Consider the following 15692-nt stretch of genomic DNA (forward strand, 5'->3'; position numbering starts at 1 on the left):
TTTACCTTTTACACATACGTGTATAAAAGGTAAAAGACTTTGTTTATGCAAGAAGAACATGGTTCTAAAGCATGGGTCAAATTGGACGGGTTGGGCTATGACCCACTGTTTAGCCCATCTTGACCCAGCCCATCTTAGCCCAAGTACACTTTGAGCTGGGTTGAGCAATGACTCATTTATTGACCTAACCCATCTTGACCCTCCCAAATTCAGCCCAACCCGCCCATTTGCCACCCCTATGCACCGGATTTCCTTCTTATTCTTTCCTTAGTTAGAGCCAATGTTATATAGTCTTGGAATAATATACAATGAGATTCCTCCATATTCTTTTTAGTTACAGTATGTAAACTGCATATCTAGCTACCAATTTATGCATATTAGTATAAATTGTATATGTATATGTTTATAAACTAACCAAAATGTCCCAAGGATTACAGATAGCAGCTGCTCCAACAATTGCAGGATTAACTCCTTCCCCGCAAAGATATATTACCTGAAAATCATTCATAAGGAAAAATGAAACAGGTTCAAATGGAATTAAATGAATAGTGAGGATCCATATAACTGACTTCAAGTAGCTTTGCAAATTTTTTGTTAATTTAGAATATCCTATAAACAAATAGCATACCAGAGCATTAGCACCAACGCTAGTTCCAACAACAAATAAAGGAGCTTGAGGGTATTGAGTGTGAAGATGGTCAATAACTTTGCCCGCATCCTCAATCCATCGGCTATTAAAAATGCAATCAGATTGCCATCAAAATATCATGGTTCTTGAGCTATCATGTCTATAGCGTACAAACTTCATATTCATAACTCAATATATTACGACGTACTAGCAAAGTTTTGCACCTTGGGCAACTGCATTAATGTTCATTTGAAACCACTATTTTCCAGTTTTACTTCCATAACACAAAGATAGAAGTTCACAGGCATAGGGTTCAAGAGAAACAACCAGAATTACAGAAATAAAAAGCACCATATACCATTATAGAAATCATAAATTCCTAAATTTCTTCAGGGACAGCTTCAATACATGCTAAGAAAAATATGCAATAATAACAACAACATACCCTGTGTAGCCCCACAAATCGATGGGGTCCGGGAAAAATGCAATCTAGTAACTAAATCATGATGAATGAGATAAAGAAAAAGAAAAAGAAAAACCCCAACAAACAAATCTAACAATAAAAACCTCTTTTCCCGGGCATGCCACTGATATTTAACTTGAGTAAATATACAAGTCATTTCCTTAGAGATGACTCACTTAAATAGTAACAAGGCAGTTACAGTACAAAACATTGCTGATCCACCAACAACTTCAATGTCGAAGTATCATAGCATCTCTCCTACCAAAGGCAATTAAACTGAAGGAAATCTATAATCATTTAAAAGAAACTTAAACTGGAAAAAAATTGTATCCTTGCTTAAAAACGGAGCACTCACAGTTATTGATACTCCTCCAAGACCTCGATAATTGATCACGACAACATTCCATCCACGGTGAGCCATCTTGGAAGCAAGATGCTTTATATACTGCTAAATTAAAGTACAGTTAAAAAAATGATAGTGCAAATACTTTCCATCAAAAGCATGTAATCATACAATGTAGGGAAATGATACCGGAAAATAAGGATAATAATATTGCAATAATATTATTTGTAAGCAAATACATGAATTGGCTTGAGTCGTACTGGGCATTGTCCTAAGAAACTATTTCAGCAATGTAAAATATTTTTCCAGGATTAAACAAGCCCATCTCTATTTATTTAGAAGATACAGGAATCGGCAAAATTAAATAATAAATCCAGCTATTAAAAAAGGGGAACAAAGAAAGTGACTACAAAATTTTGAGAAGGAAAGAAAAGGAAGCTGAAGAGGAACGAAAAGGCAAAGTAAAAGATGCTGCATATTTTTTATGGCTAATTTGAATGCCTATTTATAGGCTTTAAGAGAGGCTTAATTAGAGCATGACAAGTGTATCTTGAATTTCTCATGCAAGATTGCCATACTCATCTCTTCATTGCCACTTGGAAGGACATTTATCCAATTTTTGAAAATACTGCCACAATCCCCATATATTTTCAAAAAATTATAGGAAAAGGATAAATGAATGGAAGAATTAACAACTTGCTGGATTTGCATGGTCCAAATATTATAGGTTTGGTGTCTTCTTAACTATGAACCAAACTTAAACAACTAAAATTTAACTCACAGAATTACTGGTTAAATGTAATATTTCTATGAACCAATAATTCTTATTGTAAGTACGGAATTTTATCAATTACATTTTGACCCTCGGTAATTTTGTTGTTTGACGCGGTTTTGCGCCCAATAGGCCATGCGCGTGCCTGGTTATTCATGAGAGATCTAGAGACTAGGCCGAATGGAGTGCCCCACTCCACTCTCATATAGGTGAATTCATCAAGTGTATACTAATTTTAAATACACCATCCATAAGGACTATGAATTTCATTAAGAGTTATAACTCAGCCTCTCAATTGGTAGCAGTCAAGCACTCTCTTTTAGTGCTTCAGTGCAAATATCGACTTGTTATTACCCATATGAACCTACTTCGTGGGATCTCCAATCACATAAGTTGGGTTACCATATCTATTAATAATATGTCGGCCTTAACCCCATCTCTTTTGAGGTTTGAAGAATTAATTTTCTTCCCACAGGATTAGTCAGAGGATCGGCCAAATTTATCTCTAATTTTATAACGACCCGACCGGTCGTTGTGAGCTCTAGTGCGTCGTTCGGCGGTTTGAGGCCATGAGCAGCTTCACTTTAGGTATAATGACCTGTGCGTATGGTCGAAATTGAATTTTGGGAAGTTCCGAGTTGGATTGGAAAGAAAATTCTCATTTCGAAAGCTTTAAGTTGGAAGAATTGCCTAAGATTGGATTTTAGAGTAAATGGCTTCGGAATCGGGATTTGAAGGTTCCAACATATTCGTATGATGATTTCAAACCTGGGCATATGTTCGGCTTGGGTTTTGGATGACCCGGGAGCGTTTCAGCGCATATTGTAGAAGTTAGCATTTTGGAAGAATTTCCATATATTTGAGTTGAAGTGCATTTCAATGCTATCAGTGTCTGTTTGGAATTCCGAGTCTACGAATAGCTCCGTATGGTGATTCCGGTAATGGAAGCGCGCCCGAAAATGGATTTGTAGCTCCATAGGTCATTTGGGGTCATTTGGCAAAATTTGGAAATTTGGATAATTTTGAGAAGTTTGACCGGGAGTGGACTTTTTGTTATCGGGGTCGGATTCCAATTCTGAAAGTTGGAGTAAGTCCGTAATGTCAAATGTGACTTGTGTGTAATATTTGAGTTCAATCGGACGTGATTTGATAGGTTTCGACGTCTATTGTAGAAGTTGAAGTTTCAAAGTTCATTAATTTATGATTTTGATGTTGTTTGATGTGATTTGAGGTCTCGAGCAAGTTTATGTTACGTTATGGGACTGGTTTGTATGATTGGACGGGGTCCTGGGGGCCTCGGGTGTGTTTCAGGGTGGTTTCGAATTCAATTGGAGTTGTTTGGACTGTTGCTGCTGGTGTCTAGTTTCCTTATTCGCGAACGCGAAGGAAGTCCGGCATTCACGAAGAGGAATTTCGGGGGGGTGCTAGATTTGGCCTTCACGAGCGCGAACCAGTGGACGCGAACGTGAAGCAGATTCTGGCCAGGCCTTCGCGAACGCGGCCAAGGCGAATCGCGAATGCGACGAGGAGGTCACGAACGTGAAGAGGAAATTTTGGGTCAGAGACATTTAGCCTTCGCGAACGCGAGGCATTGGTAGCGAACGCGAAGAAGGGCAGTGCTGGGCAGTGAGTTGTTTTAAACGGGCTTTTTGCCATTTTACTTCATTTCCGCCATGGGAGCCGATCTTGGAGCGATTTTGGAGCTCCATCTTAATCATCTATGTCAAGGTAAATGATTCCCACCTATTGCAAGTTAAATACTTGGATTATATATGGATTTAGACATGAAAATTTGTAGAAATTTGGGATTTTGAAGAAAAACCTAAAATTTGGTATTTTGGATTTTGACCATGAATTTGGGCTTGGAATAATCATATATTTGAGTTCACAAGGTTATGGGTAATGATTATCTTTAAATAATTTCGGAATTCGGGTACATGGGCCGATGGTGATTTTATCGACTTTTCGAACGGTGTTGGGAATTATTGTAAATAGGATTATAATGAGTATTTGAGTATATACTAATGGGTTTGCATAATTATTGACTAGTTTCGGAGCTTTGAGCATAGGTTTGAGTTGTTGGAGCGGCTTTGGAGCTGGTTATGGAATTTGTAGAGCGAGGTAAGTCTCCTTTCTAAACTTGTAAGAGGGAATTAACCCCATAGGTGAACTAAATTATTGTGTGCTTCTATTTGTGGGGGCTACGTACGTACGAGGTGACGAGAGTCCGTACGTAACTACTAGTTATGCCTACGTCCGGGTAGTTTTAGGCTCACATCATGCCTTGTTGATATTGTTATTGATTTATGTTTATTGTTTGCCTTGAGAGGGAGCGAGATTGAGTCTGCTCATCAAATGTTTTGAAAGGGGTTGAAATTGAAGAACTTAGGATTTAAAAATGTTTAGTTTGAACTTTGTAATTTCGAAAAGAATTGAGGAATATTATAATAGCTGAAGAAATCTATGTGTAACCGCGTCGCATGTATGTTTCGTGAGCGTGGTAATTTCCTTAAAAAGCTACAAGCTGAATTTCTCTTATTTTGAAAAGAATCAAGAAAGAGATATGATTTAAATGTTAAACTTATATTTGGCCGCGTCGTATGTATGATTCGCGAGCGGGGTATTTCCTCAAATTAATATTTGACCGCACCGCATGTATGATTTGCGAGCGGGGACTGCGTCGCATGTATGATTCGCGAGCGGGGAAATTTATAGATACATCTATGGTTCGCGTCGTTAAACCCTCGGTAGTGCACAATTTATTTTTATTATTGGATCGGGTCGTACGACCTCAACAAGACTTGCGCATGATTGTATTAATTGCTTCAAAAATTATAATAATTGATATTGCCTCATTGGCCCGAGATATAAACTGTTAAAATGATGAAAAATGAATTAGGAAAATTTTTTGTTAACAACAGAATTGTTTACTTATTTCATGATATCGGGCTTACAGCCGTTTTACGCGATCCATGCTTAATCATATCATTGGTATATTAATTATAGCCCATAGTAAGTGCCCGAGTCGACCCCCCGTCACTACTTCTTCGAGGTTAGGCGGGATACTTACTGGGTACGCATTGATTTACGTACTCATGTTACACTTCCTGCATATTTTTGTGCAGGTACACATATGTTTAGCGGCCTTGTGTGCGCAGAGGCGCGATTATGGCGGGGACTTAGGTGAGCTACATTCTATATGACGCTCCGTAGCCAACAGAGTCTCCTTCAGAGTACGTACATTTTTCCTGTCCAATTTGGATTCCAGACAGTTATTGTATTTTATTTTAAATTCCTAAAAAATGCTCATGCACTTGTGATACCGGGTTTTGGGATGATTATGGGTTGTGCTGTATTGGAATGTTTTTAAAGATATTATTATTTATTTTGTAAAACTTCATCCTTTATGATTTAAATTGAAGGAAAGATATGATTTCAAAAGTAACAAAATAAGAACCCAATTAAGTATTTATTGTTGGCTTGCGCGATAGTGGAGTCTGGCGCCATCACGGCCTTTATGGATTTTGGGTCGTGACAACATGGTATCAGAGTACTAGGTTCACTTAGGTTTCACGAGTCATGAGCGAGTCTAGTAGAGTCTTGCGGATCGGTACGGAGACGTTTGTACTTATCAATCGGACGTGATTTGATAGGTTTCGACATCGATTGTAGAAGTTGACATTTCAAAGTTCATTAAATTTTGAATTGGGGCACGATTCATGAGTTTGATGTTGTTTGATGTGATTTAAGGTCTCTAACAAGTTTGTGTTGCATTATGGGACTGGTTTGTATGATTGGACGGGGTCCCGGGGGCCTCGGGTGTGTTTCAGGGTGGTTTCAGACCCAATTGGAGCTATTTGGATTGCGGTTGCTGGTGTCTGGTTTCCTTCTTCGCGAACGCGAAGGAAGTCCCGTCTTCACAAAGAGGAATTTGGGGGGGGGGGAGGGTGTTGGATTTGGCCTTCGCTAGCACAGTGGACGTGAACGCGAGGCAGGATCTGACCAGGCCTTCGCGAACGCGGCCAAGGAGAATCGCAAACGCGCCGAGGAGGTAGCGAACGCGAAGAGGAAATTTTGGGTCAGAGACATTTAGCCTTCCCGAACGCGAGGCATTGGTAGCAAACACGAAGAAGAGCAGTGCTGGGCAGTGAGTTATTTTAAACGGGATTTTTGCCATTTTCATTTCATTTCCGCCATGGGAGCCGATTTTGGAGCTCCAGCTTCATCATTTATGTCAAGGTAAATGATTCCCACCTATTGCAAGTTAAATACTTGGATTATATATGGATTTAGACATGAAAATTTGTAAAAATTTGAGATTTTGAAGAAAAACCTAGAATTTGGTATTTTGGATTTTGACCACGAATTTAGGCATGGAATAATCATATTTGAGTTCATAAGGTTATGGGTAATGATTATCTTCAAAAAATTTTGAAATCCGGGCACGTGGGCCTGAGGGTGATTTTATCGACTTTTCGAACGGAGTTGGAAATTGTTGTAAATAGGATTATAATAAGTATTTGAGTATATATTAATGGGTTTGCATAATTATTGACTAGTTTCGGAGCATTGAGCATCGATTTGAGTTGTTGGAGCGGCTTTGGAGCCGGTTATGGAATTTACGGAGCAAGATAAGTCTCATTTCTAACCTTGTAAGAGGGAAATAACCGCATAGGTGAACTCAATTATTGTGTGCTTCTATTTGTGTGGGCTACGTACACACGAGGTGACGAGAGTCCGTACGTAGCTACTAGCTATGCCTACGTACGGGTAGTTTTAGGCTCACATCATGCCTTGTTGATATTGTTATTGATTTATGTTTATTGTTTGCCTTGAGAGGGAGCGAGATTGAGTCTGCTTATTAAATGTTTTGAAAGGAGTTGAAATTGAAGAACTTAGGATTTAAAAAGGTTTCATTTGAAATTCGTAATTTCGAAAAGAATTGAGGAATATTATAATAGCTGAAGAAATCTATGTCTAACCGCGTCGCATGTATGTTTCGCGAGCGGGATAATTTCCTTAAAAAGTTACAAGCTGAATTTCCCTTATTTTGAAAAGAATCAAGAAAGAGATATGATTTAAATGTTAAACTTATATTTGGTCGCGTCGTAGGTATGTTTCGCGAGCGAGGTATTTCCTTAAATTTATATTTGACCACGCCGCATGTATGATTCGCGAGCGGGAAAATTTATAGATGCATCTATGGTTCGCGTCGTTCGACCTTCGACAGTGCACATTTTATTTTTATTGTTGGATCGGGTCGTAGGACCTCGGCATGACTTGCGCATGATTGTATTAATTGCTTCGGAAATTGTAATAATTGATATTGCCTCATTGGACCGAGATATAAACTGTTAAAATGATGAAAAATGAATTTGGGAAATTTCTTGTTAACAAAAGAATTGTTTACTTATTTCATGATATTGGGCTTACAGCCGTTTTACGCGTTCCATGCTTGATCATATCATTGGTATATTAATTATAGCCCATAGTAAGTGTCCGAGTCGACCCCTCATCACTACTTCTCCGAGGTTAGGCGTGATACTTACTGAGTACGCATTGATTTAGGTACTTATGCTACACTTCCTGCACATTTTTGTGCAGGTACACATATGTTTAGTGGCCTTGTGGGCGCAGAGGCACAATTATGGCGGGGACTTAGGTGAGCTACAATCTATATGACGCTCCACAGCCAAGAGAGTCTCCTTCAGAATACTTACATTTTTCCTGTCCAATTTGGATTCCGGACAGTTATTGTATATTATTTTAAATTCCTAAAAAATGCCCATGCACTTGTGACACCGGATTTTGAAATAATTATGGGTTGTGCTGTATTGGAATATTTTTAAATATATTATTATTTATTTTGTAAAACTTCATCCTTTACGATTTAAATTGAAGGAAAAATATAATTTCAAAAGTAACAAAATAAGAACCCAATTAAGTATTTATTGTTGGCTTGCCTGATAGTGGAGTCTGGCGCCATCATGGACTTTATGGATTTTGGGTCGTGACAACATGGTATCAGAGTACTAGGTTCACTTAGGTTTCACGAGTCATGAGCGAGTCTAGTAGAGTCTTGCGGATCGGTACGGAGACGTTTGTACTTATCTCCGAGAGGCTACAGGGCTGTTAGGAGCACTTCCCTTCTTGATTCCTCATCGTGCGATTTGATTCCTTTGAGACTTATGCCTTCATTTCTTTCCCATTCAATCTTTTTCGACGTGAAGCGCTGGCTATAAATCGGGAATTGAGGAATTGTAATGGTACTACAGACGTAGTGTGGGATGTTTCTCCCTGCATAGTTGTTTGGGCTATTATCATCACCTTGTGGAAGGATATTCTGTTATTTCATCTCAGTAGCTGCACTTCTGAGAGCTTTGAGGCTATGCACAGGTTGCTATGATGCTCGTAAGTTGTTATCGCACAGTATTGATGTGATGGTAAGATGTTTGCCTGTGTCTCGGGGCAGTGAACGACTTGAAAGAAGGTTTACTAAGTGCATGATTCAGAGATTCGGTATTTTACTTCCGACGAAGGAAAGGCAATCGAACTAAGAATGTTCAGACTTGGTTGATGGAGTAGTGGGACTCGATATATTTGAGTGTGGTAGAATCTTCGCCTGTGATGTGGCGTCATCGTCTTGGGGCAGAGTATTATAAATGGTGCCGGGAAAGCAGTTGTCTGAGGTTGCAGTGTATAGAGGTTCAGGATCGAATCAGCATTCCTGGTATTGATGGCTCGAGAAAGATGATTTCCGGAAAGGTTTAAAGTTGGTAGTGATCTATCGGTTCAAGTGCTACAGAGATAGATTTTGATTTAAGGCAACAGCTGGGCAGCGAAAGATGAGGAATGACATGTGGGAGGTGCCTTGCGGTGGATAAACTTATAGAAGGCCAAGTGTGAGAAACAGGATTCGGGTAGTTGCTTAAAAGAGTGAATTTGACCAAAGTGGGAGAATGGTAGAGTAACATGTGGGTTCTATGATAGGATGGCTACACGCCTTGAGAAAAGTTTAGAGTGATTTAGGATTCATGGTGGACAGTGACTAGGTCTACGGGCTTAATTTGGAATATTGGCTGCTATATTGAGGAAGATTGAGTGTGACAGGAGGGAGTTGCTTGATATGAAGAAGGATACAATATGACTTTGGATTGGAATGTATTGTCGCACCTTTAGTTGACGTCCATGAGGAGTGAATGTACTGGTGCAGCTGGTGAATGAGCTCGGACTTAGGATGATCTACTAATTTCGTGGTAATTATACCCAGTGTAGCGACGTTGGGATATGTCGGCGTGTAATTTTCACGGGTGGGTTATCTCCTGTGAGTAGGTTAGCGGTCACGTGGTGTTGACGAAGCTTCTGCGAAGAACTCTACTGGCTACCCGGTATGAGAATGAATATGTAAATGTGGCTAGTGGTTCGGAGTTTTCATTAAAGGTTAATGGAAGGATTTGAGGAATTTGGCAGGTTGATTGTGCTAGATCATGTCGATAAGGGAAGAATCTTGGTGAGTTCCAGGTTTATGCAATAGTAGCTTCAAGCTAAGTGGGAGAGTCCCACCGCCTACAGTTGGATTGCATGGTCGTCTATTTGTAAGATTTTTGGTTATCGGCATATTGATGGGTTATTACGACTAAGAAAAGAGAACATCAGTGGTAATTTGGGCAAGCGATTTGAGGAATGTGTGCTATAGTTGGCCTTATCTATTCATGCTCAGGCTTTGGGAAGATTCAGGATTTATGCTTCGTGTAGAGGAGAGTTACAAGGACGATGATTTAGCCAGGTGCTTTTTCGAGAGGGCATTCATGTGCTAGCAGAGCCTTGGAGCTGATTATATTCGGGACCAAGTCAGAGTAGGTGACTCTCAATAACGGTCCTAGTATATTCAAAAGTTAAGGTATGGTGCCTAAGGATTTTGAGTCCAAAGTATGGTTGAATATTGAGCTTTTGCCCCGGATTTTGATAAACGATCCTGGAGTGTTCCGTGTTATCCTTGGTCTACAGGATATTATGAGAGGAAGGGGAGCATGTAACTTTGTATTTATAGAAGAGTCATCCAAATGGGTATATCAGTTGAAGACGCGATTATGCGCACAAGGGGGACATGAGATGGTCTGTGGTTTTTGGGGACAATGTGGTCTCGTGAAATGGGGTAACTCGGGATGAGTGCGGATTGATCTCGTTATATTGATAAAGGAGTTGTTGTTATTTCTAAGGAAGATCCAGAGTAAACTATGAGAAGTCGGGTTTTGTTAGCAATGGTTGAATTGGCATGATGATGGCAATGATCAGCTCCTTCAGTGTGTTGAGTTGTGCATGTGATTTGTGGCGGTACGTGCGAGGTTTGACAGCCACCGTAATTGATTTTATTTGGGGGCATTCGAGCATTATGGCATGTTAGGTGTAGACGGATCCCGGAAGGATTATGGTGGTTTAAACCACTACTCGGGGTTTGTATTTTCTATGAAACAAGCTAAGTAAAATGTTTCTATATGATGAAATGTTTACCCTATTAGTGGTTCCGGAGTTATTATGAAATTTTTGTGCTCTTGCGCATTGGCATAATTAAGTGCAGTGATTAGCATGGTATTCGGAAGTTAAGGATCAAGGTTGCAGTTTGGTGTCGACAAGGATGCCAAGATCCCAAACGAGCGGGAAAGGATTCAGATGGTTAGAGTAAGCTGGTATTGTCTTTAGCGTCACTTGAGATCGGTGTCCTGTGAAGAGGCTTTGATTAGTGATTTTGGATTTTTGATTTGCTTTACAACTTTAGTGCGGATGGTGGTATGGATGTGTAGACTTGTTACCTGTTGCGGAAGGTCGTGGGAGCATATCCCACGGGAAGATGGCATAAGTATGATGTGTAGTCACTTGATTGAGTGAATATTGAAACCAAGTATGAAGATTGTGGCAATATTGCTAATTCGAGAATTTATGCCTGGAGGGCGCTCGGTTCATTTGGCTGTGGACTGTGGAAGTCTGTTCCGGTTATGATGGTTGTTCTTGTGTGTTATGGGAAAAAGGGTTATTATGGATCCTTGAATGGCTATTAGCCTAGTACGGTGCGATCAGAATCGACTTGAGGTCTGTGGATGGATTTAAATATGAATATGGGCTCTGTATCAGGCTCGATGTGTTCATTTCAGCATAGTGCTCCTTATGGAGGGGTATTCAGATGTTGGATGTCGTTTCGTCGTCAGCTATTATATGTAATACTATATTGTGTTGTGTGAGTGGTGAAAAGGCTTGATAAATTTCACATGTCCTGAGGTTCCGCGTAGCAATGATGTTATGTGGGAAGGATGGCTCTCGAGATTCAGACCATATATTGCACCTTAGTTGTGCTTGACTTTCGCAGCATATGGCTATCTGTCTCCCCAGGGATGGTATTATGCACTTAGCGTGCTTGTGGCCGATATTTAGGTATTTTGTAATAATGAGCATTCTAGCTCAGTAAGTATCACCTTATATAGATTTTATGTGTGGATCAGGTGGCACTCCGCCACAGGCATGTTGTTTGGATCGGGTTGCGCGCCGCAACAGTGTGATGTTGAGTGCAGTCTCCTATGTCTATTTTCATGTGTTTTGTTTTCCATTTTCCGAGGAAGGTTCGTAACACATTTTCGGTTGTCTAATTAGTTACGTGGGTTGAGTATTTCTTTCCAGAGTTCGTTTTCCTTATGTATCACATTCAAGTTTGTAGTTTGTCGGCATTGTGGCATCATGTGAGATGTTTGGCGGAAGTCAACGGTGGCTTATTGCCTGGGCAGCTTATACTAGGGGAGATGGGATTATTGGACCTGGGGTCAGTGTGATCAGATAGGTATGAGGCATAGTTAAAGAGTAAATATCGATATTCAATCCGAAATGAGGTAATGGTTCTTGTCTAGGGGAGAAACTCAATGAATGGTTGACTCGGCTGTTGGTTATGAATTTCTACACGTCTCTTCCGCCGTGGCGATATTGGAAGAGTTAAAACAAGACTTATATATGTCATGAGGTGTATTGTGAGCATCAGATTCATGAAATTTCGTCTATTGTTATCAGAGAATGTTATTATGGTCTGAGCTATGCAGTGCATAGTGTGGATTCAGCAAAGGTATGCAGTCATGTTTTGGTACATCGTGTGGTAATTGATACGATGATCGTATGTTGGAAACAGGCCTAGCAGAAGATTTCGGATGTTGGAATTTGGCTCTAAGGCTAATTTGACTAAAACAAAAGGGGAATCTTCAGGTTCACTCGAGCCAGTGTGCTCAACTGAGTTGTGGTAGCATGGATAGGTGCACGAGGTGCTAAACAGTGATTTTGGATAACTCCAGCGCAGTTCTTAGCATGTTCGAGGATGAATGTATGTTTAAGTGGGAGAGAATGTAACGACCCGATCGGTCGTTTTGATCTCTAGCACGTCGTTCAGTGGTTTGAGGCCATGAGCAGCTTCACTTCAGGTATTATGACTTGTGTGAATGGTCAGAATTGAATTTCGGGAAGTTCGGAGTTGGATTGGAAATAAAATTCTCATTTTCAAAGCTTTAAGTTGGAAGAATTGACTAAGATTGGATTTTAGAGTAAACGGCCTCGAAATGGAGATTTGAAGGTTCTAGCAGGTTCGTATGATGATTTTGTACCTGGGCGTATGTTCGGATTGGGTTTTGGATTACCCGGGAGCATTTCAGCGCCTATTGTGGAAGTTAGCATTTTGGAAGAATTTCCATAAATTTTTGTTGAAGTGCATTTCAATGCTATCGGTGTCCTTTTGGAATTTAGAGTTTGGGAATAGCTTCGTATGGTGATTTCGGTATTGGGAGCACGCCCGGAAGTGGATTTGGAGGCCCGTAGGTCATATGGGGTCATTTGGCGAAAGTTGGAAATTTGGGTAATTTTGAGAAGTTTGACCGGAAGTTGGGGTAGGTCCATAATGTCAAATGTGACTTGTGACAATCGGACGTGATTTGATGGGTTCTGGCGTCGTTTGTAGAAATTGGAAGTTTCAAAGTTCATTAGGCTTGAATCTATGTGGGATTCGTGTTTTTAGTGTTGTTGGATGTGATTTGAAGACTCGACTAAGTTTGTATGATAATTTAGGACTTGTTGGTATATTTGGTTGAGGTCCCGAGGGCCTCGGGTGACTTTCGGATGGCTAACGGATCAAATTCGGACTTAAAACCACTGTTGGAAGTTTTGCTTCTGGTATTTTCGCACCTGCGGAGGTTTGATCGCAGATGCGAAGCCGCATGTGCGCACCAGCCATCGCAGAAGCGAGCTTTCCGCAGAAGCGGAGCTAGCCTCGCAAATGCGAGCCCGCAGAAGATGCTCCTAGCTCGCAGAAGCGGCTAAGTGAGTCGCAGATGCGGAATCCCTCGACAGTATACATTTCAAAGAGGTTACGAGTTTTGCCATTTTTGGACCTTTAAGCACGGTTTTGGGGAGATTTTGAGAGAGAATTCGAGGGAAACTTGAGGTAAGTCACTTGTGATCATTTCTACTCCATAATATTGAATTATCAACGAATAATCCGACTAGATTACATGTTTTTGAGGTGTAAATCGGAGATTTGAACTTAGAGATTTGGAAATAAGATTTGATAATTTGGAGGTCGAGTTGAGGTCGGATTTTGGTAAAATTAGTATGTGTAGACTCGTGGTGGAATGGGCTTTCGGATTTTATAACTTTTGTCGGGTTCTGAGACGTGGGCCCCGCAGGCGATTTTTGGAGTGTAATTTTGGATTTTTATGAAAAACTTGCATTTTCTTATGAAATTTATTCCAATAAATTTTATTTACTGAATCGAATTATTTATGGATAGATTCGAGGCGTTTGGAGGCCAATTCACGAGGAAAAGACATTGTAGAATAAGAATTTCACGGTTTGAGGTAAGTAACAGTTATAATTCTGGTCCTGAGGGTATGAAACCCTGGATTTTTGTGCAAAATTTGAGGTTAATGAGACGTGATTTGATAAGTTTCGGCATCGATTGTAGAAGTTGAAGTTTCAAAGTTCATTAAAGTTTGAATTGGGATGCGATTTATGATTTTGATGTTGTTTGATGTAATTTGAGGTCTCGAGCAAGTTTGTGTTACGTTATGGGACTGGTTTGTATGATTGGACGGGGTCTCGGGGGCCTCGGGTGTATTTCGTGGTAGTGTCGGACCTAATTGGATCTGTTTGGACTGCTGTTGTTGGTGTCTGGTTTCCTTCTTCGCGAACGCGAAGGAAGTCCCGCGTTCATGAAGAGGTATTTTGAGGGGGGGGGGGTGCTGGATTTGTCCTTCGCGAACGCGAAGCAGTGGACGCGAATACGAGGTAGGAGCTGGGCAAGCCTTCGCAAACACGACCAAGGCGAGGGGAATGCGAAGAAGAAATGAGGAGACGGGTCTGAGGTCGTTGGCCTTCGCGGACGCGAAGTGTGAAACGCGAACGTGGAGGAGTAAGGTCTTTTGTCCATCGCGAACACGACGAGGAGGTCACGAACGCGAAGAGGAAATTTTGGGTCAGAGACATTTGGCCTTCACAAACGCGAGGCATTGGTCGCGAACGCGAAGAAGCACAGTGTTGGGCAGTGAGTTGTTTTAAATGGGATTTTGGCTATTTTCACATCATTTCCGCCATAGGAGCCGATCTTGGAGCGATTTTGGAGCTCCATCTTCATCATCTATGTCAAGGTAATTGATTCTCACCTATTGCAAGTTAAATACTTTGATTATATATGGATTTAGACATGAAAATTTCTAGAAATTTGGGATTTTGAAGAAAAACCTAGAATTTTGTATTTTGGATTTTGACCACGAATTTGGACATGGAATTGGGAATATATCATATATTTGAGTTCATAAGGTTATGGGTAATGATTATCTTCAAAGAATTTCGGAATCCGGGCACGTGGACCCGAGAGTGATTTTATCGACTTTTCGAACAGAGTTGGGAATTGTTGTAAATATGATTATAATGAGTATTTGAGTATATATTAATGGGTTTGCATAATTATTTGACTAGTTTTGGAGCATTGAGCATCGTTTTGAGTTGTTGGAGCAGCTATGGAGCCGGTTATTGAATTTGCGGAGCGAGGTAAGTCTCATTTCTAACCTTGTAAGAGGGAATTAACGCCATAGGTGAACTAAATTATTGTGTGCTTCTATTTGTGGGAGATACGTACGCACGAGGTGACGAGAGTACGTACGTAGCTACTAGCTATGCCTACGCCCGGGTAGTTTTAGGCTCACATCATGCCTTGTTGATATTGTTATTGATTTATGTTTATTGTTTGCCTTAAGAGGGAGCGAGATTAAGTCTGCTTATTAAATGTTTTAAAAGGAGTTGAAATTGAAGAACTTAGGATTTAAAAAGGTTTCATTTGAACTTCGTAATTTCGAAAAGAATTGAGAAATATTATAATAGATGAAGAAATCTATGTGTAACCGCATCGCATTTATGTTTCGCGAGCAGGATAATTTCCTTAAAAGCTACAAGCTGAATTTCCCTTATT

At 40.3% G+C, this 15692-nt stretch overlaps 1 protein-coding gene across 1 annotated transcript in view; it reads right to left on the reverse strand.

The window, feature by feature from the left end:
• The window catches only part of LOC138904135 (uncharacterized), a 51995-nt gene that overhangs the window by 10613 nt on the left and 25690 nt on the right, over positions 1-15692 (reverse strand). The window contains exons 4-8 of the mRNA XM_070192606.1: positions 1447-1536; positions 1296-1349; positions 1074-1117; positions 629-731; positions 416-493 (exon numbers count right to left, since the gene is read on the reverse strand). Coding sequence (XP_070048707.1) covers positions 416-493; positions 629-731; positions 1074-1117; positions 1296-1349; positions 1447-1536 — 369 coding nt within the window. The remainder of the gene's footprint in view (positions 1-415; positions 494-628; positions 732-1073; positions 1118-1295; positions 1350-1446; positions 1537-15692) is intronic.

The sequence above is a fragment of the Nicotiana tomentosiformis genome, chromosome 1 (genome assembly GCF_000390325.3).
Source record: "Nicotiana tomentosiformis chromosome 1, ASM39032v3, whole genome shotgun sequence".
Lineage (NCBI taxonomy): Eukaryota > Viridiplantae > Streptophyta > Magnoliopsida > Solanales > Solanaceae > Nicotiana > Nicotiana tomentosiformis.